The 26058-nt window shown below is 31.2% G+C and overlaps 1 protein-coding gene across 50 annotated transcripts in view; it reads left to right on the top strand.

Annotated features, from left to right (window-relative positions):
- The window catches only part of LOC106878372 (rho GTPase-activating protein 190), a 342913-nt gene extending 324489 nt beyond the window's left edge, over positions 1 to 18424 (top strand). For all 50 annotated transcript variants that reach the window (XM_089353931.1, XM_089353908.1, XM_089353914.1 and 47 more), the window contains 5 exons: positions 135 to 212; positions 3250 to 3381; positions 4791 to 4808; positions 10817 to 10922; positions 15140 to 18424. In XM_089353931.1, coding sequence (XP_089210057.1) covers positions 135 to 212; positions 3250 to 3381; positions 4791 to 4808; positions 10817 to 10922; positions 15140 to 15329 — 524 coding nt within the window. In that variant the 3' untranslated portion in view covers positions 15330 to 18424. The remainder of the gene's footprint in view (positions 1 to 134; positions 213 to 3249; positions 3382 to 4790; positions 4809 to 10816; positions 10923 to 15139) is intronic.
- Positions 18425 to 26058: the final 7634 nt, after the last annotated feature.

Here is a 26058-nt window from a genome sequence, read left to right as displayed (position 1 = left end):
ATCTTGAAAATGGAGACATACTTTGGATAATGTAATCCTAGAAGTTTGTCTTGAAAAATCCTAATATGAACTGTTTTCCATTTCACTTGACTAATTTATGAAAGTAACATACTTTTCTTTTTTTTAATTTCAAGGTATGACTGCCGAAGGTATTTACCGGGTTCCTGGAAATCGTGCCCAAGTAGAGCTACTACTAAATAAATTTCAAGAAGGTATGAGTTTATGTTTATGTATGTAACTATGCATATATATATATATATATATATATATATATATATATATATTATCATCATCATCATTTAACATCCACTTTTCCATGCTTACAATAATCAAACAGAATTTGTTTAAGCAGATTTCCTGTATCTGGATGCTCTTTTTGTCGCCAACCCTCACCTGTTTCCATGAAAGACTAGAAACAAACACCATTGCTTGTATGGCAGCACATGATGGTTGTAAATGAGCATTTACAACCATCATGTGCTGTTCACACAACAGGTTTCTTACACTTTCCATCCGCCAAATCTAAACATGGTATATAACCTCATACATATATTTACACATGTACACATGCCTACATACATGCATGTGCTGCTCTTTGAGAGTACCACAGTTGTTTCAGTTTCTCATGTAAAGCTGATGCTAGATATAATGCTGAGCTCAACACTTAAAAACAAGCACTGTATAATTAGAAAGTTACATTTTATTAGATCCTACATATACATCATCATGATGAAATGATTGTTTAGTGTCCCAGATGAGACTATAATAGGTGTTAAAACTTGTGTTTGTGGGCATTATTTAGTTACAGCATTTTTCTTTGATAAATATAATATTGAAGTTTCATGCAGCTAAAAAGTGTTGGCAACAGACAGGTATCCTACTATATATAAAAAGAAAAAAAGCAAAACCTCAGAAAAACCATCCAACCCGTGTCAGCTTGGCAAAGTGAATGTAAAACATTAATAATAATGCTATGTAAAATTGAAGACTGGTTAAAAGTTTCAGTAATGAGACACTCCCAAACTCTCATTGTTTTTTACTGGCGAGTCTCAATTTTTCTAAGCTTTGTTATCTAAATGTATAAATTTCTTACATTGTCAAGAATTTCTTCACACTTTGGTTATATCAGCAATAATAGATTGTATCTAAAACATTAAAAAAAAAATTAACTTTTTGTGTGGAAGGGTGGTTGCTGGAGATAAAATATTAGAATAGAGGTGAGTAAATCTGCATTTTGTACCTGAAGTAAGATGTACAAAGGATTAGATCATGCTTCACACATAGGTTTCATGTTTATATATATACATAATTTTAAGATCTGTTTTCCCATCATGGCATGGATTGAGTAGGATGCTTTTTTGCAAACAGTTTTATGGCACACCAATATGGTTTGCCTATTGTAAAAACCAAGATGTATACAATATGTGTGTGTGTGTGTGTGTATATATATATATATATATATATATATTACTGCCCTACTCTTCGAAACGCCTGTGTTAGAATGGGGGTAGCTGATGAAGGAAAATGTTCTCTATGTGGCCTGTGTGTGTTCTGTACTCTGTTTATAATTTTTTTTTTTTTGTCTACGTTTTATTTGCAATGTCCTGTACCCAGATATGCACCTATATATACAGGTAGGCGTAGGTATGCACATACCTGTATGTATATATGCATATACTCATTTATTATTTGTTTTATATATATATATATATATATATATATATATATGCATATTTTTATGTGTGTGTATATATATATATATATATATATATAAATCTTTAGTTAAATATATTCAATGAGAATATTATATACTGAATTTATATTGGGTGCTCTATTGTATCATTATATTAATACTATTAACACAAGCCATTGTATATATATTTTATAATATATTATTATTAATATCATGAAATCAATATTGGAAAATTCATCGGAAGGATATATACATGTGTAGAGTAATTGCTGTATTAAAACTATATGTAAAAATATATGTAAATATGTATAAGTATAAATATATAGTATAATAATAATAGATATGTCAGTTTAAAAATTTTGAATTAGATTTTAAATTATCTTACGATCATTTCACAAGAGCGCTGTCTTAATAATGGAATCCTATATTGATAAGCATTTATAGACAACTCTTCTGCTCTTCAGAGATATAAAATTTTGAATTTGTATAATTTATCAAATGGTATTTTTTTAAAGATATGAAGTAATATAAAAGGTGTTTGTTTGAAATATAATGGTGAGCCTGGTAACTGATGGTTTTGGGGTCTTGTTGTTTGTAACTTTTGGTGAGCCATGGTGCAACCAACAACGTGGTAAAAATCCCTGCCATTAATTTGGTGTGGATGGGTAATATCAAATAATTCAATCACAACATATATTTAAATTAAACACACACATACAAATACACACACACACACACACACACAAACATGGATATGCAGTTTACATACATACATACGTACACATACATATATATATATTAGATTGGAGCCAGTCCTCAGTCAAATCGTCCAACCCATGCTAGCATGGAAAGCGGACGTTAAACGATGATGATGATGATATATATATATGCATACACACACACTCACACATATATGAGTATGCACACACATGCACACAAACAAACAAAAGGAACACAGCTCCAATAATAGTGTCAACAACTATTGAGAAAGTTGCGAGAAACAATGAAAATTCTGGAAGAAAAAAAAATAAATGTATAAATAAATTGAGTGGAAATTGAACTGTTGAGTGTTTTAGTTAATAAGGCATAAAGACAAAATTAATCTCCCCAGACACAACAAAATATGCTTCAGTACACAAATTCACATAAATAATCTTGCAAACCAGATACAAATATGAAGTAAAATGTTAATCATTTATTTTTGTCTTTGGAAATGGCAGTGGTGAAGCCATTTTGATAAGATGGTTAAATGCATTGCAACAGCATCATCATCATTTAAAGTCCATCTTCCATGTTGACTTAAGTTGGACAGCTTGACAGAATTTGATGAGCCAAAGGCTTGCATTAAGCTAGATTCTCTACTTTGGTATAGTTTCTGTAGTTGGATGCCCTTCCTAACAAAGTATACTGAGTATTTTTTTTCCTGACACCAGCACTAGTGAGGTCACCAAGTAACTTCCAAGACAAGACCTCATTGATTGAGGGTAACTGCTTTTTTTTTTTCTTGTGTATGTGTGCAATTTATTTTATTAATTATATCCATCATTATTTTGCAGATACTTCAGTTGACATCATGTCCTTAGATATTCAAGTGAATGCAGTTGCAACTGCCTTAAAAGGTTTTTTTAATGATTTAATGGAAGCATTGTTTCCTTCAAACCTTATCAATGAGTTAACGGAAGCATCTGGTGAGTGAAATGTTTTTCTTTTACTATTTTTCTTTTTTACTTAAAAATATATTCAAGGATAGAAAAACATTTTTTTTTTTTCTTTATTACAAAAGAGGACATGGGAACAATAAAATCATGACAGAATTCAGATTTGCTGAAGGAAGATGGAATAGTGAAACCAAGTAAAACCTTTGTTCCTAAAATAATCCCTGTTTCTGGTGTCCTTAAGGGATTCTTAACTGTTGGTGTGCTTAATTCTGGTTTCATGGAATTAAATGGGAGAGTGATAAATTTTTCCCTGTATAAGTCCAGAGATAACATATCATAAAATGTCTGAATACTATTGTTAACATGAAAACAGAGTGGCAATATAAAAATGAAAGTAGTTGCTAATACACAGTAGAATTTCTGCTGAAGATGTAGAGCTGAGATTTGTGAGCTGACAGTCCAAAACCATAACCACTTGCTAATTTTCTTTTTGTCTTATAAAGTTAACAAGTTTTTGTGGGTTCATAATTTAAAAAACATCTTACACTTGTAATATACATTTATTTTTAATATATATATTAACCATAAATAGGGATTTAATTAACATGCCATACTATCTTTAAATGCTATGTTACAAACATCTATAATGCATTTTAAAGGTTAGTGTAGTAATTAACAATACTGGCTAGCAAAAATGAGTTATAAGTATCTGAGCTATTTGTTACTAGCTGATTAGTTAAAGTCTTTGTATAAATATTGTATTATACCCCTTGGAAAATATTACATCTTATGGTGTAATACTTAACAAGGGTTAGTTCCCCCAACTCCTTATCTCATGGTTAACTTCAGGAAGATTATTTCAGTTTCATAAGAAGTATTACTCAAAACATTCATATACAGACCATTTAGCTCAAGCTTGCATGGAAAAATCGCTTTTATTTTATACCCTTCTTTCCATGATAGCATGAGTAGGCTGGTTTTTGCTGAAGCACTAGTTGTTTTCACATTTGGATACCCTTTCTGTGGTTAACTGTTCAGATCTGAAGTAGAGTTTTAAATTATTTTATGTGTCAAGAGAATGTGGTATTTTAGTTACAACAGATGTTTATCTTGGCTTGAAGCACAAAGTAATAGCTGAAGAAACAGTTGAAACCTCTGATATTGATCAAGTGGATAACAGCTTTGACATCCACTCATCTTTGTAAAGAATGTAAAGATATTAGAAATGCTGCTGTTGTTTTTCTTTAGGGCCAAGAGTTATTTTCCATATTTGAGAATAAGATTAATAAGCACATTTTAATCTATATTGCTTCAAATTTTAAAAAAAATCTGTTCTGTTATGTCTGCTGTTTCTATCAAGAAGATCATTGTTGTTTTTCTTCAATAAATGTCACCACACACATTACAAAATACCTTATTGTTTCCATTTCATGCTGCAGAAGGAAAAGATGGAGCAGGTAATAACTTTAGACATTTGTCTGTTGTCATGTTGTCACCTAATGCACCTATTCTTTTCTTTATCCCTCCCTCTCTAGAAAACACTGTTTCACCTGTCTTATTTTCACTTTCACTTTGAGCTGCTTCCAATTTATATCATCAATACATCTATTTTGTGATAGAACAAATATTAGCACTACTATTTACATGATTTTGTTTTCCATAAGATTTTTTTTTCATGTCCCTTTACTTTCCTATTTTCTTTTGTAAAGTTGATACAAGCTTTTAAAAATCTAGTTCAATTAGAAACTAGAAATTTTCAATGTCAAGCAGCTTCATGATCTATGTTGTAACGTGTTTAATGTCTGAGACTAAGAATTGATGCTCATACAACTAAGATGGTGAAACTGATAAAATATAGCAACCTAGATAATCATTTGTGCTAATGACCTTTACAGCATCAAAAATGTAGATTGTTTTGTATGTTGTTTTGAAGAAACTACAAGTGCCCATTTCAGTACATGGAAAATCAATTTCCAAATCCTGAAAATGTATGAAAACCTTCCCCGCTCTATCTTTCTCCCACAATGTCTGTAGTGTTTTCTCCTCTGAACTTGCTGAGTCATTCCCAACATTCAGTCAAACCCTCTCTTTGCATCTATTTTTTCCATTTACTTCTGAAACTCCTCCCTATACTGCAACTTCATCTGTAGGTTCTACACTGAATTCTAAATACAATTCCCTACCTTAAAAAAAAATGTAAATAAAAACACTTTCTGAAATTACTATAGAGGTAAGTACCTTTAACACCTGAAATAAAGGATTTTCTGCACTAACTTCCTCACCATTCTTCTCTGGTGAGTCTACAGTTTATGTTTCACTCTTCCTCATTGGGTCAATACATAAAATAGAAAAATTTGCCAGTCCAATCAATTTTTTATTGATTATTTAAAGTTGTATCTATAAAGATTAAATATAGTACTCTGCAGTAATATCATGTCTTAGAACATCATGAAACAAAGAGTTTAGAAGTAAGTGAATCTGAAGAATTTATATGTAGTAAATTATTGAAAGTAAGAATTTCTGATTCAAAAGAATGAAACTTGGGTATCACTTATTTCTTTTGACTAGTACTTTATTGGTCATAGGGGAATGAAAATTAAACAATCAAGGTAGGACTTTTCCTCAGTCTTTAGAAGGACCAAACTGAACCTGTTTTATTTGTTCATTGACTATATGTACTAGTATAGTTTTGTATAGAGTACTGAATAATAAAGATTATTATTTAAAAGTAGTTGAGATAACCTGACCTAAGACAAAACAACTATGCAACTGGGAAGAAGGGCCATCAAACATAAAATGAAGGTGTTTTGCATATTTAGCTTTTCAAGAGTTATTGGCATACTCTGTCATATATATATATATATATATATATATATATATGAACCATGTGGAAGCATTTTACTGAAGTGATTAATATAAGCATGTTATCATTTAGGAATACTTATTAGAAGGGTTTTGATGTGAAGATTCAGTCCACACTCATAGAGAACATTTTCTTATGAATATTTATCAACAAAATTCATTTGCAGATGTTATTTTATGTGCATATCTGCTTATCTGTTGGTCTATTGTTGACTCCAGATTTTAATAATTCTAAGGTGATTAATCATTTTAACATTTCTAATATACTAGACATTTTTAGCTGTTTTTTAAGGTTGAGATTTGTTAATAAGTATATATGATGTTCAAAATTGTGGGTTGCAACAGCTGAGTGATCTATCTGACACAAGGTAAGTTTTAGGCCTAATTAGTGTTAGGCATGGTTGTATGATTAAGAAGTTTCCTTTTCAGCTATTTGATTTCAGGTCCCGTCCTACTATGTTGCACTTTAGGCAAGTGTCTTCAATTATTTATAGCTCTGGGATGACCCAAACCTTGTGAGTGAACTTGGTATTTGGAAACTGAAAGAAGCCTGTTATATATATATATATATATATATATATATATATATATATATATATATATACATACACTTTATTAAAAAGCAGCAAAAATATCACAAAAGCTGTTACTCAGAGTTTCACATTCCCGTTGCTTCAGATGGTTTTGTTTAGAATGGAGCATGATAAAGTGATATGCAGAAATAATCAAAGAAAACCTTAAATCAAAAATAGCTTCTGAAGAAGGAAGAAGGCCTGAATACCCAGAGTAAATAATTAGCTGTAAAAATAGCAATAGATTAAAAGGTGTATCCATTTAAAAAATGTTCACGCTAAATTACATATACATTTAGCAATACATACACATACCAAGCAATCTATAGTATACATATATACATTAAACATACAGACGTAGGTACATGGATACATACATATACAGACATATATAAGCAAAACATAAATGTATACAAATGCATATATATGTGTATGCACACACACAAAACCTCCTGGCATATATTTATACAAGTTAGTTGTTACAGGCGAAAGAAAGAAAAGGAAAAATCAGAGAATAAGTGGGGAGGGGGGAGAAAGAAGAAAAAGAAATAAAAGAAAAACAAAAAATTAGAGGGAGAGAAAAATGATTGGCATTCCAATAAGTATCTGATGAAAGTTAGATACTTTGTTCAGCTTGTGAAACATACACATAAAATTACATATATATCTACACAAATACAAACATACATACACATATAGACATGCATACAAATATACAAATAAATATTACATAAATACATGCCCACACACATATATATATATATACACACATATACACGTGTGTTTGTATATATATATATACACACATACATATATATACATGTACACACACATACATATACATACTCATACCTATAATACATATGTACACATCAAGATAAATATACACATCATAACGTATATACGCAAACATTTTAAATAACTCTCTGATATATATAATATTAAAATGTTAAAATAAGAAAATTGCACAATAAATTAATGTAACATAATTAAATGCATGCATGAGCAATAAAAATAAACTACGGTGAAACTTAAGCCTAAATTTGTAAAACAGTCGAAGGCGTTCTTAAAAGTGAAGTTGAAATATGCACTAGCATTGTAATACAACATAACTATAAGGTGTAAAGTCAAATTCAAATATGACAGTCAAAATTTTCCAAAAGTCAACACATTTTACCCGTACAGTATTTTATCGGTTGACATTTTAAACCTCATAGCCTACCTTCAGGAATTTAAGAGCTCATGTCTCTGGTTCAAAGCATGTTTATTCTGGAACATGATGAAGAACTTTTCTGAGAGGCAAAGATTACATTTCATGGGTCTTTTATGATGATGCTTTTTCTAGAATTTCCCAGGTTACATTGAAAGGACGGGTGTCAGTCTCTTTCATATCCCAGACATGCTTTGCAAGTCTAGTTGCTGTCCTATTCTTGGGGTATCAGAAAGAATTTTGGTAGGAATAGAATCAAGTCTTGAATGAATTTTCCGAAGCCCCTGTGTATGTTTTATATTCTTGTGAGCCATCTACTTGCACTTTAAACAATTCCTTTTTCAAGACATTTACCTTCCAACAGACAGCAAGTCTTATCTTTGCAGTTGCAGTTCCTCAGATTAGATTTGGCACTGTGGTTGTTTGTGATAATTTTTGTGTTATGCAGATTAATAAAAGAGGTGAAGTTTTTGCAACAAGAATAGCTAACCTTCAATGTTCTCCTATTAAAAATTCTATGGAACTTATGGCTAGATTGAAACTGTTTAGAAGCTAAATTTAAGAATTCCCTACCTATATTAGTTTTTACGGCAATATTAAATATAGGGTTAAACCACAAAACTTTCCTGGTTCTAGTTCTACATGGTCTATTATTGTTAGAATAAACTTAACTATATTGAATCTTCTCCGAGAATCCACTCTTCCTTAATGCATTATTGTAATACAGCACGGCATTTTGAAATGCTGTCTCATCTGAAGAAATTGATATTTGCCTTCCTACATTACTAAGTTCTTAAGAATTACGGGTGAATGATTAGATTCTTTGCTAACGTAACATAGCTTTACATTGGGCTTACGGTAGGGTTTAAATTTATCTAATGGCAAATCTTAGTTGATATCTCAAAAAATCTACTTTATTAAAGGTTGTTTCTATCGTAATCCATAAGCCCATTCTTTGGAAGAAAGTAATCAGATTCTCCCTAAGTTTATCTAACTCATGTCTGTTTATAAGACTGTCATCCCTGTATAATCCTGCATCTATAAAAGGGAAAGTTCTTCATCCTGTTCCAGGATAAACATGCTTTGAATCAGAGATGCAAGCTCTTAAATTCCTGCAGGTATGCCGCAAGGTTTAAAATGTCAACCAATAAGATATTGTATGGGTAAAATGTTTTGACTATTGTATTTGAATTTGACTTTACACATTATAGTTATGTTGTATTACAATGCTAGTGCATATTTCAACTTCACTTTTAAGAAAGCCTTCGACTGTTTTACAAATTTAAGCTTAAGCTTCACCGAGATTTATTTTTATTTTTCACTCATGCATTTAATTATGTTACATTAATTTATTGTGCAATTTCCTTATTTTAATATTATATATATCAGACAGTTTTTTAAAATGTTTGCGTATATACGTTATGATGTATATATTTATCTTGATGTGAAGATATGTCTCTATATGTTTATGTGTATGAAATATATTGTAGGTATGTGTATGTATGTGTGTGTACGTATATATATATATATGTGTGTGTGTGTGGGTATTTGCGTACATATTTATTTGTATATTTGTATGTGTGTGTATTTGTATGTTTGTATTTATGTAGATATATATGTAATTTTATGTGTGCGTTTTTATGTGTACTTTTTGCAAACTGAACGAAGTATCTAACTTTCGTTAGATACTTATTGGAATGCCAATCATTTCACTCTCTCTACCTCCACCTACTTTTTTCCCTTTCTCTCTCTAATTTTCTGTTTCTTTTTCTTCTGCCCCCCCCCCCCCCACTTGTTATTCTCTGATATTTTTCCTTTTCTTTCTTTTGCCTGTAACAACTAACTTGTGTAAGTATATGCCAGGAGGTTTTTTGTGTGTGCATGCATACACATATATATGCATTTGTATATAGTTATGTTTTGCTTATATATGTCTGTATATGTATGTATCCATGTACCTACGTCTGTATGTTTAGTGTATATATGTATATTATAGAATGTTTGGTATGTGTATGTATTGCTAAATGTATATGTAATTTAGCGTGAAAATTTTTTAAATGGATACATCTTTTAATCTATTGTTATTTTTACAGCTAATTATTTACTCTGGGTATTCAGGCCTTCTTCCTTCTTCAGAAGCTATTTTTGATTTAAGGTTTTCTTTGATTCTTATAATAATATGATTTTGAACCATAATTTGTTATTTCATGCAACTTGTTATTGAAAAGACCGTTAGTTGAAAGGACCAATGAAACAAAACCATTTCCAAATGTGTATCTATCAAAGTAATTGTAGTTCTGCATATAACAGTTTTTGTGATATTTTTGCTGCTTTTTAATAAAGCATATTACTCTACCTCTGGTATTCGAGTACTATTTTTTCCACCTTGTTTCGCATTTATGTGCTTGCTCTGGTATATATGTGTGTGTGTGTGTATGCGTTAGTATCTCCTTATTTTGACATTGTGTGTTAGTTGTAAATGAGCATCACTGTCATGTAAAAGAGGTCCTTCATTTTCGACCTTCTATAAAAACATGTCTGGCCATTGGCGAAATATTACCTAGCTTGGGAACAGGTTGAAGATCTACCTCAATAAACCCTGTCTATTCTGTGTGAGCATAGAAGAGTGAATGTTAAAATGCATTATATTGAAATTGGTTCATGAAAATTCATTAGACAAGAATAACTCCTAAATGTAGTTCCAATAACCATTGTTCACAAAATACATAAATGTTGAAAATTTATATTTCAAAGTAAAAAGTGTGTCACCCTTTTATGTTATTAAATTAAATGTATTCTTTTAAAACTATTTTATTCCTAGGGTTTCCAGAAAAAAGCAGCAGACTATTAGCATTAAGAGGAGTCCTTAAGAAATTACCACCTACAAATTATGAAGTTCTCAAGTACCTCATTACCCATTTCAGTCGGTAGGTATACAGTCTCATGATCTTATGCACCACACATCTCTATTTTCACTGACAAATTCTCAGTCCTAGTTATTACAGCAATAATGATAACAACAATAACAACAATAATAACAATAATGGTTTCAAGTTTTGGTACAAGGCCAGCAATTTCAGGGGAGGGTGTATGTCAATAATATCAACCCCAGTGCTCAACTGGTACTTATTTTATCAACCCTGAAATGATGAACAGCAAAGTTGACCTCAACAGAATTTGAACTCAGAACATAAAGATGTACAAAATATCACTAAGCATTTTCCCTGGCATGCAAACAGTTCTGTCAGCTCACCACCTTATTATTATTATTATTAGTAGTAGTAGTAGTAGTAGTAGTAGTAGTAGTAGTAGTTTCTAATTTAGGTACAAGGCCTGGAATTTTAACTGCATGAGAGTAGTTGATTAAATCTGTCCCAGTTCTTGGCTGGTTTGTTTTATCAACCCTGAAAGGGTGATTGGCTAAGTTGACCTTGGCAGGATTTGAACTCAGAATCTAAAGAGCTAGAAAAATGCCACAAAGCATTTTTACCAATACTCAAATGATTCTGCCAACCCACTACTCTGAGCCATAATAATGATTTCAAATTTTGGCATAAGGCCAGCAATTTTAGTGGAGGGGATAAGCTGATTACGTCGACTCCAGGGTCACTGGTGCTTATTTTATTGACCCCAAAATGATGAAAGGCTAAGTCGACCTCAACACAGTTTGAATTCAGAAGGTAAAACAGACAAAATGTTGCTAAACATTTTGCCCAGCATGCTAACAGCTCTGCCAGATCACCACTTTATCCCTGAGTCATAATAATAATTTCTAACATGGCCAGACATTTTGGGAAAGGAGGTTAGTCAAATAGATTGATTCCAGTACTTGACTGAATCCTGGAAGGATGAATAGTAAAATGACCTCAATATTTAAACTCAGAATGCAGAATTGGAATAATACCAGCAAGATATTTGTCCGCTTCTCTAATAATTCTGTGAATCAACTACTCTAATACTAATTATAGTAATAATAATTATAATAATTGTTTCTAACACAAGAACAAGGCCTACAATTTTGGTGGAGGGTGTTTGGTAACTAAATCAAACCCTGATTCTGATTGGCCCTGTACTTTTATGGAGCTCAGGGTTGGTCTCAGTAGGATATGAACTTAGAACATAAATAGCCAAAACAAATACCACAAGCATTTTATTTACTGCTCAAACAAATCTGTCAATCTATCATAATATATTGACCCCAACTCATAATTTTTCAGGAAAGGTTTAATTATTACCTTCTGTTCAAAGAACAATAGTACTTGATACTATTTTTTTAGTCCTAAATCAGCTCTGATTAAACAGACCCATGATCTAGAAGCCATAGTCATAACCATCTGTATCAGTGGGATCAACTATCTCACCCCACCCTCAAAGTTGCCTAAATTAGAAACAATTCAGACAGACAAGTAGCCTACAGAATCATTAGAGCACTGGGGGATGGGGGATGCTCTGTAGTAATTGTTCTGGTTCTTTACATTCTGAATTCAAATCCTACCAAGATCAACTTTGCCTTTTATCCCTGATAGAAGTACCAGTCAAATACTGGGGTCAGTTTAATCAACTTCTCTCCCTGCAAAACTATTGGCCTTATATCTAAATTAGAAATTATTTGGGGAGTTGATTGACTGAATCAATAGAGCATTGTAAATATGCTTGCAGCATTTGTTCCAGCTCTTTACAAATTCCTCCTTTCATTTTTTCAGGGTCATTAAACTGGAGTCAGTACTATTAACTTACACACTCTCCTCAAACTTTTAGCTTTGAACCAGAATTAGAAAGAATTGCTCAATGTTGTTATTATTAGGGTGGCAAGCTGGCAGAATCCTTAGCATTGCAAGTAAAATGCTTAGCAGCATTTCATCTGTCTTTACATTCTGAGTTCAAATTCTACTGAGGTCAACTTTGCCTTTCATCCTTTCTGGGTCAATGAAATAAGTATCAGTTTTTAGTACTGGGGTCAATGTAATCGACTATCCCCTTTCCTCCAAATTTCAGGCTTTGTGTCTTTAGTAGAAAGGATTATTATTATTATTATTATTATTATTATTATTGTTGGATAAGTACCAGTTACGCACTGGAGTTGATGTAATTGACTGGTCCGCTTCCCCAAAATTTCAGGCCTTATGCCTATAGTAGAAAGGATTATTATTATATTAAGGTGGTAAGCTGGCAGAATCAATGGCACACCAGACAAGGTACTTAGCAGCATTTCATCCATTTTTGTTCTGATTTCAAATTACACCGGTGTCTTTAACAATAATATCTGAGGCAATTGGCATTAATTGTATGATCAGTATATACTATAAAGTCCCAAAGGATAGTAATACTGTTACTTTCAACTTCTAGTTTGTGTTGATGTTCACATCATTTTTTGCATGTTCAGCACCAAGGCTTTTGCACAAAACCCAATGAATGTGTTGACCAAATAGTATGTTGCTTTATGATTGTACCTATGTCAAGATCATGAATAGATTGCATCCAGTTCTCGTCAGAATACTGTGCAACCTCCTATGAGTCATAAAGCACTTTACAGTACCAGTTTCTTCCCTCACACCTCTGCATTTTGAAATTCCCTTCCACAGTCTTGTTTTCCTCTTCAATATGACTGCCAGTCTTTTAAATCGAATGTACATCATCATCTACTGACTTCTATCCAGCATCCATTTTATTCTAGTAGCTTTTACATCTTCAGTGGTCTAAGGACCTTGTGACAAGTAAATGCTTTAAAAAAAAAAGATGTTTTTGTCAGTTTTCCCCTTTTAAGTCGCTTTTGTGCATTTATCAAGACCAAAATCTATACTGATATCATTATTGAACTGCTTTACCATTGATAAAAATCTTTCTAATTCTTGGTCATTCCTAACATACAACTTCAAATCATCCATAAAAAAAAGAGATGGCTAATCAGACTATTGTTGTTTTATTAGAAGAGGATGTTACCTTGGAAAATTCCAGTTTATTTTGATTTTGCTAAATTGCATGACTCCATTGCTATGGTTAAAAAAGAAAATTATTAAGGCAGCAAGTTGGCAAAATGTTTAATGGTATTTCTCCCAGTTTTATGTTCAGAGTTCAAATTCTGACAAATCATCCATTTAGGGTTGACAAAGTAAGTACTGATCATCCATTTAGGGTTGATGAAATAAGTACCAGTTGAGCACTGGGGTTGATGGAATTGACTAATCCCCTTCCCTAAAAATTGCTGATCTTGTACCAAAATTTGAAACGATTATTATTATTGAGTGAGAGAGAAATGCATGCCATCAAAGTGACACTGAGGTACAAATATACAAAGCCTAATATACCCATCATGACAATCTATCTGATAAGAGTACACAAGGCACATGCATCACAACCATATGCGCATGACATGGTGATCTCATATCAAAATAAAACAGCGCATGATCTTGCAGGTGGGGGCCTAGTTAGAATTTTTCTTCAGGTCAAGTAGCCCATCTTTATTTTGATTATTATTATTATTATTATTATTATTATTATTATTGAGGCAGCGAGCTGGCAGAATTGTTACCATGCCAGGCAAAATGCTTACTGGCATTTCGTCCATCTTTACGTTCTGAGTTCAAATTCTGCCAATGTCGACTTTGCCTTTCATCCTTTTAGGGTCAATAAAATAAGTACCAGTTGAGTACTGGGGTCAATGTAATCAACTATTCCACTCTTCAAAAATTTCAGGCCTTGTGCCTATCTGTCTTTACATCCTGAGTTCAAGTTTCACTGAGGTCAGCTTTGTCTTCCATCTTTTTGAGGTCAATAAAATAAGTACAGTTGAACACTGGTTGATGTAATTGACTAGCTTCCTCTCACAAAATTTCAGGTGATGTACCTATAGTAGAAAGAATTATCACATTCTGAGAAGTGACAGCTGTCAAACTATTTAATGATTCTATATGAATGTATATCAAATATATCCTTTTCTATATTCTGAAATTCTATATGTCTTATGCTGTTTTGTGTAAATCCTACTTACTTTGGTTTGCTTTAGATATTATTCCCTTTGTAAGATACGCTATTGTACTTGGTTGTAATCTATTCTTGCCTTTGTAAGCAGTTTGATTTATTCTATTTTGAATGTTCAATGATAACAAAATCATAAAGTGATCTATTTATCTCTATCTTCTTTCAGAATCAGCCGTTCCTATGCTACCAATAACATGGACAGTAAGAATTTAGCAAGGTGTTGGTGGCCAACTTTAATTCGAATGGACTTTCAGTCTTATGGAGAATTGACTTACAATTCTCGGATTCCTCTTGAAATTTTACAAACTCTCATTGAACAGTGTGGCTTCTTTTTCCATGGAGAGAATGAAGTATGACTTGCTATGTCTGCTATCCAAATTTTACCTTTGTCTGTGTATCTATCACTTTCTCTCTCGCCTCTGTCCATGGCAGGTGCAATGTGGCAAGGGATAACCAGCAGTTAGTCTGACATACCATTTAATTTTACGGTCATCATCTACATTATTATTAATATTATTATTATTATTATTATTATCATCATCATCACTACTACTACTGCTATGATTACTACTACACAGACATTTTTTGTCCCAGACATGTTCATCAGGCATCAGTTGCAACTTTTACATGTTGCATTTTACTAGAGCATTGAGTCTTACAGCAATCTTATTATTATTATGATTATTATTATTATTTGTTGTTGTTGTTGGGTATTTTAACTGCTCTGAGTAACTTTGGATCTGAAATAGAAACACTCTTTTTTTATTCTTACTGAGAACCAGAATGAAGAATGTAAGTTGCAGAACCACAGATGAAGAAGAAAAATGCCAATGTTCAACTAAGATCATCAGATAATAACAAAAGTAATTGATGCTCCCCTTCTAATGGCTTTATTTTTCTTTTTTACTTTTTCCACTCATTTTTTAATTCTATACCCTTTCAAAGTTATAATACAAGGGTGAAGGTTTGAGTAGTTAATCCATGGGCAAAAAAGAAAATTAGAAGAAAAAAGTTAACAAAAAGTGGTTTAAGTAATATTCTATTTAACAAAGGAACTTAGAGACAAACTTAGATCTTTCCCCTTTTACATTCCCTTAAAAATTCATAGTGAATAGTTTGAATATTTATTTTCACTTAAATAAGCTTATGTATATTTTCTATAGAAAAGTTGTTTTATTAGATGTAGTATTAAGAAATGTTGAAATTTGTTATAAAATTATTTGAATTATTTTTTGCTATTATTAATTTTTTTTTTAAATTAACAAAAGAGAAAAAAAAATCAACAGAGAAAACCAAATTTTCTGGTAGTATTAAATAACATATTTCCAAAGAATGATGGATTGCTCTACATTGCAAATAATGTCCTTTGGACTATTTGTGAATGATTCACATATCCTCTAAGTAAATTGATATAGACTTCTTAATAACTGTCATACAGTTATCATTGTGAATAAATACCACACTTTTGTAGGATACTCTGACACAGTAATATAACCGAGTAGAATATATTAAAAAAATCAAATTTATCAGTCTCACTGAGAGATTATTTTAAACTGATTTTAACATAAATTAAGTTGAATTTCCCGAGAGCAGTGAAATTGAAAGAAATGTTGTTTTATTTAGTCAGCAATATGAACAACTATTACTTAAAAGTAATCAGAAGAAAATAGTTATCAAGATCTTTATGATGTTATTTTCAGTCTTGGACATTCCAGACAGTATTTTATTAATTTAATTTATTTTAATTACTCACGGTATTATTGTATTAAGATAACAAGAAACAGTGTTTCATCAGCAACTGCTTGTAATTCTGCTGGAGAATGCTCTGTTCAGCACAATAACTCTTTAGTGGTTAAAATTAAATGTAGATAGGAGAAAACATTGTTCTTATTTTTCACAAACAACAACTTTTATTTTACTACACTCTGCTTATAGTATATTGTAAATAATAAAGTATAACTGGTTCATAGTGGCTACAGCTTTACTCTTCAATAGTTAGTAAAAGTGTCTAGTTTATTTATTACTTATTGCTTCTGTTGGATATCCAATGAGAAACATTGATTTACTACATGTTTCTCCATTGAATATTGTGTTGTATTTTTCTTTGGTGGTAGAGGCCTTTATTTGTAAAAATATAAACAATTTTCCTATATTGATATAAAATTATCAAATTCCCCAAGTCATCACATATTCTTTGCTAAAAAGAAAATAAAATGTTGACTCAATTCTGTTCAGGTGTTTTTGCTAGAATTCTAATAATTTTTCATAAGTGATATATGTAAGTTATATTCCACTACTAGCTTTTTCGGTTCTGCATTGATGCAATATCTGTTGGAGTTGTACATTGTTTATCATGACTTTTTTTTGTGAAAGTATTTTCTCTAATTACTGATTCAAATCAGTCACTATCTCAGTTATTCATTTGTGTGTGTTTTCTACACACACACATCACAGCTGTTCTGAAATGTGTTTTTGATATCACTGATACAGTGCTGGAGCTAAAAGTCATGGAACCCTTCTAGACCTAAAAGTCATGAAGTCAAACCCTTCCATAGGTATATTAATAAGCAATTTACATCACTTTGTTGTAAATTATTTACATAAAATTTGTTATTTGGTTATATATATCTTATAATTGTAGAGCCTGTTATTGAATTAGCTGAAAAACCTTTAAGCAAGTTTTATTGCCTTAATGCATATAAAATATATTTCCCCCCCGATAGGTAATATTGTCCCTGTTCCTTATAGAAGGCCAATCATTGAAGCATTTATAAGTGCAAGCAACTTTGATATGAAATTGCAGTTTTTCTGATAATTTCATTGTTATAATTTCCAATTCATTCAAACTCATGAACTAGATCAGCAGAATGTATCCTGCAGTGTGCTTAAACTATGGCTTAAATTTGTATGTAAAAATATTATTGTTAATATTAGTATCATATTCATGACTATGTAGTTGAATTTTAAGAGGGAGGGGGGCAGTATATTTTGAAGGATGATGTGCAACAGATCCAATGGAAACTAATGAGAGATTTTCCTGGATTTGTATGTGATCTATAAAGACCAACAATTGTGCATGTACTGAAAGGCACACAGCTTTATTGTAAGAGAAGAGTTATATAGTAATTAAACCTTATTTTCCATCATAGAGAGGGGAAACTTGTGTAGATTGCTGGTTTATTTCTCAATTATATAAATCTGCTGTTGGTTGTTTTATGTATGATTTTGTTGAGCTTTCTACTTCCACACTTTCCCCTCTGTGCATTGATGTTGAATCTTGATATTTCTTTAGGAGTGAACATACCCTTGCCAAATGTATGTCATTATCCCATCTCTTTCCTTTCTTCCCATCTTCCTCCTCCTTTGTTTTTTATGTCTCCCTTTCTTTGTCATTTTTTTTCTTCTTTACTTTCCTCAAGCAAATAAACATGAAGCTATTATTGTTTGGATAGGGTATTGTTTGTTTCTTTGATTTTCTTTTTTTGTTTTTTCCTTTTTTTATTCCTTTACCTCTCCCAATGGGATTTGATCTCTCATCAGTTTTGCATATTGACTATTTCAATCCTGTTAGTTACTTCTGTTTTTATGTTGCTACCCAAAGCAATTCATTTGTTGTATGTGATGTGATGTGTAGACCCCTATAAATATATATATATATATATATATATATACACACACACACACACACACTCACACACAAACGAAAAAATGTAAGCAGCCACAATTGTTATACATCTATATCTATATTTTTTAATGCAGTGGTTACTAGTATTAGCTCATAGTATTGAGTTGATATTGTTGTGCTTCTCCGCTTGTGTATATCATTGTCAATGCGGCCCTCTCACCTGAGATGACAAAGTTATTTGTTTTTCTTTTTTTTTTTTTTTTTTCAAATGAAATATTGTTTCTAAATCTGTAAAAAAAATTGATTTGAGCCAAACTATTGATTCCTCACTAAAGGGATTCCTGGTGTATTCATATTTTTTATCAATGATTGCGTGTGTGTGTGGTCTGAAAGAGATAAGAGGATTTCAGGCATTTTTTCCTGCCCACTTTCTATGACTGACATCAAACCAGTTTCTTTAGTTTAACTTTGACTGGTAATTCATTGTTTGCTCAGTCAGTGAAAAGACAAAACTTTATCATTCATTACACATTTTTAACATTTCTTCAGTTAGAAACAATACTAATAACAAAGTTCCCATTTGAATTTCTCCTCATATGTCTAAACAGAGTCTTAGAACACAGACATTGAAGCCATATGCAATGGTAAACTTATCATTCTTAGTTAATATTCAGCATTCATTTTGTTTGATTTTTAAGAACACATTGTTAAATACATCCCTCAAAATCCAGTTGCAAGTTATGTTCATTGTAATTCTTACACATATAATTATTTGCATCTGCTTGATGGAAAATTTAGGGTTTGTGTGTGTGTATATATATATATATATATATATATATATATATATATATATATATATATATATATATATAGGAAATGATATCTATTGTGGTTGTAAATAGTGTAAATTAAAATGATGCAACCAAATTATTAATCAAGTTATTTTTCCATATAAAATATGATTGTTTACAAAACAAGCATTCAATGTATGTGTGTATTTAGGCATTTATATATAATATATGTATGTATGTGTGTATATATATATATATATATATATATACACACACACACACACACATATATATATATACATACACACAAATTCACACACCACATACATTGCTGTATACTTGAGGTCATGAGGTATTCCAGTAGATATTCTGAAGCAATTTCTTTTTCTTCTAACCAAGAACCTAATTCTCACTGACAGCCAGCTTTAAAGTTAAGAAATCATGGATTCTACCACATTACCATGTTATTTGTATTTCTGAAAAGTAACTACTGAAAGATGAAACTTCACAAAACTATTTATTTCTAATTGCAAATAAAAATTTTTTTTTTTTTTTAACTTTTCAAAAAAACAAAATACTTTCAAACTTGAAGATGAAACATTACACACACGCACAAAATGTGTGTGTGTGTGTGTGTGTGTGCTGCAGGTAGTCTTATGGTCTACTGAATTAATCCACTTATTTTTCGTAACTCTCTTGCTGATGATAGCTGAACTGTTTCTCATATGTATAAATTGTATTATCAACAAAAATTAGTTACAAATCCACCAACCATTTTTGTTTCTTAATATCAAGCTGCTTTAAAATTTTCTTTTGAAAAGGTTTATTTTTTTTCATTTATTGAAGGAAACACATACAAATAACATCATTACACATTTGATGTACATTTCTTTTCTCCTCCTAGCTTTAATGAAATCATCTTCACTACAGAAATTAACTTCATTACCATGGTCTTGAAGCCAAGGAGTTCTTCTGACTGTACTCAAACTATATTTCAGAGTTTGTTTTGTACAGCGATATGTCATCTTTGACAATTTCCACTTTTATTTAAGATGTTACCTAAGAATCTATCATCATGAAACATGCTCACTGTTGCAGCTAACTCTCTCTCATGACAAATTCTAACCATCTTTAAAATGGAGCTTTTCATATTTTAAGCCCAAACAATTAGGTTAGCTTAACAAAGGAATAACCATGTTTAGATCACAAATGGAACAAAGTAAAGTATTCAATGGATTATGTCCTTGTAGGTCTGCCAAGGCAGAATTGACTCTGGCTGCTCAACAAAATCTTCATATTATTCTCAACATGTTATATTTTTGACTGTTGTCTGTTTTCTGCAGTGCTTCAAGCTTCAAACATAGATGTTTAGAAAAGTTTTACCTATCATAAAATAAGTAGTTATATATTAAGATAAGTTAACTGAAGTTTTTGCTAAAAAGTTGATTAGGGTGTGTAAAATAAAACATTTAACAGAAATATTTCAATATTCCCAATTAAAAAGAAAAAAAATGGATTAGTATTACTTGCTTTTAATGTTATATTGTAAAAGATGTTACTAGAAAACTTGTGGCCAGTTCAGCGGGAAAATTTATGTCTTGGCTTTATGCTGTAGATTTTGTGATTACACTTATAAATAAATTCAATCTAGCCTGTAACTATTAAAGTGCCTATTTGTAGATCCAATATCTTAGCATTTCTTTTCACCATAACATAAAATTGTTTTCTCTTAAACAAACCATTGTAGTCTGGTGTCTAAACTAATCCTATATAATAGTTGTGTATGTGTGTATTACTTAATACTAAAATCTGCTTAAAAGTTAATATTTCAAGGTCAAATATGTTTGTAACTCTGTCATTGTTTCTTCTCCCTCCTGGATTTTGTTGACTATAGTTTTAAGATTATATTATATGTAGTAAAGATTATTTACCAACATAACATGGCAGTCCTGGTTTAGGATGAGTGTTGCTGTAATTTAGCCCCAGGAGACATCGTCTCCAGCTGGCTATACATCACAATCTGTGTCCTTATATTTTCGAACAAGGGAATCTAGCACCCCCACTCAGCTCAAAATAATATCCGTGTATCGCGATTTCTGGGTTATTTACCTTCATCGGCACAATAATTGTTCAGCTAGAAATGGCACTGCCAAATTCCCATACAAAATATATAGTTTTCAAATATATATTTTGAACGGGAATTTGGCAGCACCACCTCTAGCCAAACAATTATTCTGTGCTGATGAAGGGAAATAACCCGGAAATCGCGATACAAAGATATTGTTTTGAGCTGAGTAGGGGTGCTAGATTCCCTTGTTCGAAAATTTAAGGACATAGATCGTGTCGTATAGCCAGCTGGAGATGATGTCTCCTGGAGCTAAATTGCAGCAACACTCTTCATAAACCAGGACTGCCATGTTATGTTGGCAAATAATCTTTACTACAAAGTACTGTTGCTGAATATCTCTCATTGTGAGATTTACAAATAGCCATTTTCTAAGATTATATTAGTTTTATCAATTGACATATATCTGCTATTGGTTGCAGATACTTAAAATAATGCTCTGGATTTGTTAGCTTCCAAGTATGGAAGATACTGTCTCAAGTCCTGTTGTATTACTCTTAACTTTAAGAATAGTTTTATCTCATTTAAGAATTTTCAAAATAATAATTTTGTTGTCCAAAAAAAAAAAAATGTTTCAATGTTTCTCAGATTAAAACTATATTATGGGAAATATGTAACTGTTTAGCTTCAATTTATTCTAGTCAGTGCCTTCATATTGCTGTAACTAAAAGCTGAGTTTTATTTATATTCTGTAAAAAAACACTATTGGTTTATATTTTTTTTATGTAAGATTTAATATAGTAAATCTTCTTATTTTGATGCCTTTAAAACTAAATCTTTCAGAATTACTAGAACGAATAACTGCATAATTAGGTGTGTTCCAATGGTATTGTAGTTTTTCTATAAAGAATGTCTTTTTATAACACAGATGTTATTTCTCTACATGAAAGTTAATCAGTTCCTGGAGAGGAGCAATGAAATTACCTTAAATCTTTTCAGATTAATACTTAATGATATTGAGTTGTAATAAGTTGTAGTGTTTCAAAATTAGTTTGCTAAAGTTTATCAAATGTGAAGGAATCAGTAACTCTATAACTGTAACTATGCATTGCATTGCATTCATCTAAAAAGTTCAGATAATTGAATAAGTAATTAGGTTATTTGGTAGATATTCTGATGGCATCAGGAAAGATGTAGATGCATGCTATATTTAGTTACTAAGCAATAGATTTTGTACCAATGCAAGACATGCAATATTCTGAAAAGACTATGTATCTTACATTCATTGACTTATATATATATATATATATATATATATATATATATATATATATATATATATATATATTCTGAAAGTTTGAGTAATACAAAAAGCTGTTTGTTTATGGTTTGGTTTCTAGTTGGTTATTTCTAACTCTTCATCCACACAGCAAAATTGTATCTGTTTTTTTTTTTTCTTTTTCTTTTATATGTCTACTCTTGATGTGCATCTGTGAGTATTTGCTTAGAGAACATACTGACTAAATTATTTTTACCTTTATACTCTTTGTGAACATTGCCTGGACCAAGCTGAGACTTGCTGGAAATTGGTTCTGGAATCAGTGCCAAATGATTTTTGACAAACTCATTCTGATTTTTTTTCTTGACCACTCTCAAAAAAAAAGATAAAAAGGTAAATAAAATTAAAATATCAAACAAACACTGAACATTTTTCAGAACTTTTAAAGAATTTTGGTACATTATATGTTTGAAGTTGTATGCATTTATCATTTTATGATAAAGTATATAAAATTTCTTAGATGTGTACCAGATGTGCTATTTGTTACAATAGTTATTTAAAGTATAATTCAAAGTGATTTTGGACACATTAGTAAATCAGAAAAGATCTTGGCAGACATCCACTTAACAACACATACTCAGACCATGTGAACCAGTAGATTTTGGGACTTTTTTTATGGGAATGTTTTGCTCAAGACTTTATAATTCATCTTAAAAAAAAAAAAATTTAATTTCAAAACAGTAGTGTTATTCTTGCCTCCTATTTTACATTATTTTAATGTAGAATAGTAAAGAATAAAAACAAAACCATCAAATCATGTTTTATAATACAAAATCAGAATATGAAATCCAAATTCTTAACACCTACTAAAGTCTCTCATGTTTATACACTCTAATTTAATAGTCCTTTGTTGTCAATGTTGTTCCCATAAGAAAAAGGGCTTGTTCCTTAAATTGTCAGCAGTGTTCTCTGAGAGAAACACACTTAAATCATAAAAAAAAGCAAGCATGCAAATGCTTTCCATTTTTTTAATTATTTTTCCTTTCAGTTTTTTGTTTGTTTGTTTTAATTGGTTTGTAAAAGAAATTTTGGTATTTAATCTATCAAATTCGTCAAGATCCATTGGATTATTTATTTCAAATTTTTAATGGTGGATAATTTTTGCAAATTATGGAAGTGGCAATTCTTAAGAAGCATTTTCTAATTTTTAGGGACAGTGGGGTGAATTATCTGGAATTTTCTACTGAAACAATAATCTGTTATGCTCTATCTTCTCTGTGAAGAGAATACAAATCATTTCTTACCCATTAAGTAGCAATGGCATGCTTCATGATGTCATGCCATTGATCTCCCCTCTATCAGCTGTTAACAAGTGTACTGCCACCTACTAGTTTTGCTGCTGTAAAATGTATTAACATTGCTGCATATGCCAGTTTATAGAAGTGTCTGTGGGCTTGCACATAGAAGTATTTATGTATTCCAGTAGAATGTGACACACACATTATATATATATATATATATATATATATATATATATATATATATATACACACACACACACACACACATATATATATATATATATATATACACACACACACACACACACACACACACACATATATATATATATATATATATATATATATATATATATGATAGGCTAGCTAAAGTAAATATTGCAATTGCTATTCCATCAACCTATGCACACGTAACACTCTCATCAACATAAAACACATTTTTTTTCTTTTTGCTTGGCCAGTATTAAAGTAAAAGTTCCCTCAAGTTGGCTGTCTCTTTAGTTTTTCAGTGCCTAACTGCAGTGTAAATGTCTGTAAATAGCTAATTGGTGTTGGTTTGACTGGACTCTTGCACCAGTCTGATCAAAGAAATGCAACCTCCAACACTAACACTCAGTTCTTTTTTGGCTGTTCAGTTCTGGTGAGATATCAGAATCGGTACAATAACAATGCCTGGTTGTTGTTGTCATTCTGCTTTTGCAAATTTCTGATTTGTTAACGGTAAATAGGTGCCTGTTGTTCTCTTCTATGGAAGGTACACCAAGTAGCTAGTTGCCTATTTGATCAATAAAATGAGTTGATCAAAGGCTTTCTATAAATAATTGCAGATGGATGTTTGTTTCTGTTTCTGAATGAATCACTGATGGAGAAAGAAAATCTAAACAAATAAAGATCAACCACAAAAAGAACAATTCTCAATTATCACCTGTCTTAATGATATATCAGGATTCTGTAGATGTTCTCTATTAAACTCTTGTTTACAGTATGACTTTTACACTCCTGCTCTTTTATTCACATGTTCTCATGTCTTCTTCATTGTTTCTAAAGGAATTCTAGGTAAGAGAAAATCATCACCACCTGTCTCATTTTTGTGCTGCATATTGTGTGTTTATCTATTCTCATTTTGATAATTTTGTACATTTTACAGTCTTTCATTTGCTTAACTCCTTTCACTTTGTACCTTGCAGACCACTGGGAGCTTCAGCTCTTAAGAATCCTTCAGTATTTCTCAAAATGCAAAGACTACAATGATTCCAGACCCAAAGGTCACTAGAACTTGGCATTACACTTGAGCTATTTGCATTGGTAGTTAGAGGAAAAGGATATGATTTAAAACAACCACCACAGTGTTACTTCTATCACTGTTCTTTTCTGGTAGTTCTTTTTGACATGAAATATATCATTGATGGCGAATCTGCATTTAAAAGATGTCAGATCTACTTAGTGGTGGTTATCATTGTTTGGCCCTAGCTTAGGCTTATTATCAAAGACATTATAGCTATACCCATCTCTTTTTTTTAAATATCTATTACTACTTTGTGTCCTTTTCTTTTTTTGAAGGCAATAGTTTGTGAATTGAAGGAGATTTGGCTGCTGTTTCTAACAAATCAAATGATCAGCATAGAGACTTTATTTCTTTTTTTTTTTAGTTCAGCTCTTCTGTCTTAGTTAGTTAATTAATCCTACCCATTTTTTTCTTTTGATGAAAAACTGAATCCTATAGTGGTCAAGAGAAAATATTTTTAGTAGTGATCTAAAACAACTTTGGCTAATAACCAAACTATCAGGATTTCAATCTAGCTAGGCATGTTAAGAATCAGTGGGACTGCAGTTGTTTAGCCCTAGATGAGTCCTGATCAATCAAACCTATGATCAAAGATATTCTGGCTGTGCCCATCCTAAGCAGAAATTTGGTTGCTATTTTGTATTAGGTCAAGCAACCATGTAGATTTCCTTTATTTACTTAAGCTTTTGTATAACCACAGGACACACATGCTCACTTAGCTTATTTCAAGATAATCGCA

Source organism: Octopus bimaculoides, chromosome 6 (assembly GCF_046866305.1).
Source record: "Octopus bimaculoides isolate indiv1 chromosome 6, ASM4686630v1, whole genome shotgun sequence".
In the NCBI taxonomy this organism is placed as follows: domain Eukaryota; kingdom Metazoa; phylum Mollusca; class Cephalopoda; order Octopoda; family Octopodidae; genus Octopus; species Octopus bimaculoides.
The sequence above is the reverse complement of the archived record's forward strand: the minus strand, read 5'-3'. Positions and strand labels throughout refer to the sequence as shown.